This window comes from Dichomitus squalens (genome assembly GCF_000275845.1).
Source record: "Dichomitus squalens LYAD-421 SS1 unplaced genomic scaffold DICSQscaffold_317, whole genome shotgun sequence".
NCBI lineage: Eukaryota > Fungi > Basidiomycota > Agaricomycetes > Polyporales > Polyporaceae > Dichomitus > Dichomitus squalens.
This window is the reverse complement of record NW_006767199.1, coordinates 1-2,581: the sequence shown is the minus strand read 5'-3', so window position 1 is coordinate 2,581 and position 2,581 is coordinate 1. Positions and strand designations below refer to the sequence as shown.

At 55.6% G+C, this 2,581-nt stretch overlaps 1 protein-coding gene across 1 annotated transcript; it reads right to left on the bottom strand.

Annotated features, from left to right (window-relative positions):
• Window positions 1-833: 833 nt before the first annotated feature.
• On the bottom strand, window positions 834-2,541 carry DICSQDRAFT_175984 (uncharacterized protein; the record flags this gene model as incomplete). Its single annotated transcript, XM_007371813.1, has 5 exons — window positions 834-986; window positions 1,040-1,144; window positions 1,214-1,344; window positions 2,155-2,236; window positions 2,383-2,541. 5 exons carry the CDS (start codon window positions 2,539-2,541, stop codon window positions 834-836), a joined length of 630 nt encoding a protein of 209 aa, XP_007371875.1.
• Window positions 2,542-2,581: the final 40 nt, after the last annotated feature.

Here is a 2,581-nt window from a genome sequence, read left to right as displayed (position 1 = left end):
AAAGAGAGAGGGAGAGGGATAAACGTGACAGAAAACTCGACGAGGGCAGAGCGGAGGTCGGCACGAAGGCACGAGACCTACGAAAGCTAGTCTTCACGCAGGCAGCGACAGACTAGTCCCAATGACCAAGTTATACATTAGCAATCGGAGGGAGATACAACGCTATGGTCACTCACCTAGTCCCAATGACCAAGAGGTCGAGATGGGGACTAGGGAGTGCCTAAGGGGTCCTTATATACTAGAAGGGCTGCTTAGCAACCAAAGACAAGGCGCGAGAGCGAGGCAGTGAAGATGACAAAGGGAGAACAAAGGGCGGGAAGGAAAAGGCAAAGGCATGGCGATCACGGGAACGTAGCATGCGGGTGTGGGAACGTATCTGCAGTGTCCAAACTGGGATGGGCTAAGAAAGGAAATGGTCCGAAAATGGAAGGTGGGCGTCAAGGGGAGGGGAATGGGCGGCAAAAAGGGGCGTCTGTCCAACGTCCGTGACAGCGCCCCCGGTAAATAGCCCACCGGGCCACAGCAAGGCGTACACGTGGGAGTTGTGTGCAGCACAGTAGCCGCGAAGGCAAGGGGACGGGGGGTCTCCCTAATTCCCCCCCGGTCGCCGAGCAGCGTAGGGGCCACACGACAAATACTGCCCACAGGACAGCTTCCCCCAGGCATTGGGCATAAGCCCCGACCCACACTAGACTGCAGACCGACAGGGCCCACATCCACACCGGATCTGGAGGCGGGTAAGGCCTCGGCGGGGAGTAGGCAGACCCATACAGAGGCGGGGGGCGACGATGGCGGGACATAGCCAGCCTGTGCGGCAGCCCCCAGTGCATGTACTACGTCTGCATGCCTGTGAACCCATATTCCTCGACCACAAGCGAGTCACAGTGGCCCAGGGGCCAAGGACAAGCAGGTGGCTTGCACCACACCTTGGGATGGTGGTGGTACGGAGTCAAGGAGGGTTGACACGCGTGCCCTTCGAACGCGACCTGAGGTGCGGTCAGTGACGTATCTTCGAAGGAATTGAAAGTTCGCCACTCACTACCGCCAAATACCGCACTGATTGGATCTTTGTCGAGTGTTGGCCAATGTGTTGGGGGATCCTCGGCAATGTGACTGCTGCTGCGAGAGGTAAGAGTTCCGTGATCTACAACCATATTGTCGCGGGAGAGGTCAGCGTCATGGAGAGCATCGCGGTCTTCGGTCCCTGACTGACTATGAACAGGAACAAAGTGCTCTTGCAACCCATCCATTTCATGTGATGCGTATGGTGGGGAGTAGGGGCGGTCTCCATCCTCTTCTGAGCCTGGCAGTCCTTGCGCCTCGAACCCAGCTTGGGCGCGAAGCCTGAGTTCCGCCTTCGTCGAACACTTGTCATACTTACGGGGACGCTTTGTGGCCGCACTGGCGGGGTAGTCTCCGACCCCATCGCCGCCTTTCTCCGGCTTTACGTTGAGCTGCCTGATCCCCAGAAAGGCTTAATGGAAGGGTACACCTTGTCCAATGGGGTCCTGAGGGTCAATGTAGGTCAATACATGAGGCAAATTTCCCGTGTATCGACAGCGATAACGCACCGGCGACCCCCTGTGATAGCCGCTGATAGAAAGCTCCTGGTCGGAGCTTAGGCCACAGGGATATCAGTCAAATAAATTTTTCGCTCCTTATAGTTATAGTAAAACGCGAATTATTTCGCCCAAATGTTATAGTGGCCCCTCCAAATATTTGAGAGGGTTGGAGAGATGCCCCTCCCAGATATTTGAGGCGATCCCCAAATAGTTGAGATGTATGTAGGGAGCAAGGGGAGGAGGGTACTCCCCTTCCACCAAATATTTGCCAAATATTTAGAGTCAGCATTATATAGGAAGGACCATGCTCTGCGTGCGCCGTGGGTCCCCCTTGTGATTGCTCCAAATATTTGGTATATAATTCACCCGAATATTCTCCATTTGGTACGGTAGCATGCCCTGTAACGTGAGTGCTCATTCTGGCTTATCTATTACATGCTCGACTATATCTACTGCGGGCAGACGACAAGAGAGCGTGACCGCACACCGGACACCGTGCGTCGTGCACCATATTGAACAAACAATCGCGATTGACAACGAGCAACACTGATAGGAGATGCACCTTCCAGCAACCTGCAAGTTTCGTCCTCACCGATGTTGCGCGTCGCACGCCTCACGAGCAGGTTCTCCGTCCTGCACTTCTCGTGCAACACCTCCGTCCGGATTTTAAGCAGCTGTAACGAGGCACACACAATCGTCAGCCCATGGTCATCTCCACTGAGAAAGGAAGAAGCAGAAGCAAAAGCATCACCGCGGCGCAAAAAATCTGCCGAAGATGAAGACGAAGCCGCGACCTGACAAAACACGACAAAAGACGAACCCTAATGTGCGTCAACATCACGGCCGTCCGCAGCGCGGCAAAGTCGCAGTGCTCCGGGTTCAGCACGTCGACCGTCCCCCACCAGAACCGGCGCAAGAACACGCCCATCAGGTCCACGGGCAGCCCCTGGAGGTATGGGTAGTGGCGCAGCGACACCATCGTTGAGGGGCTGAACGGTGACGTGATCGTGTTCTGCACG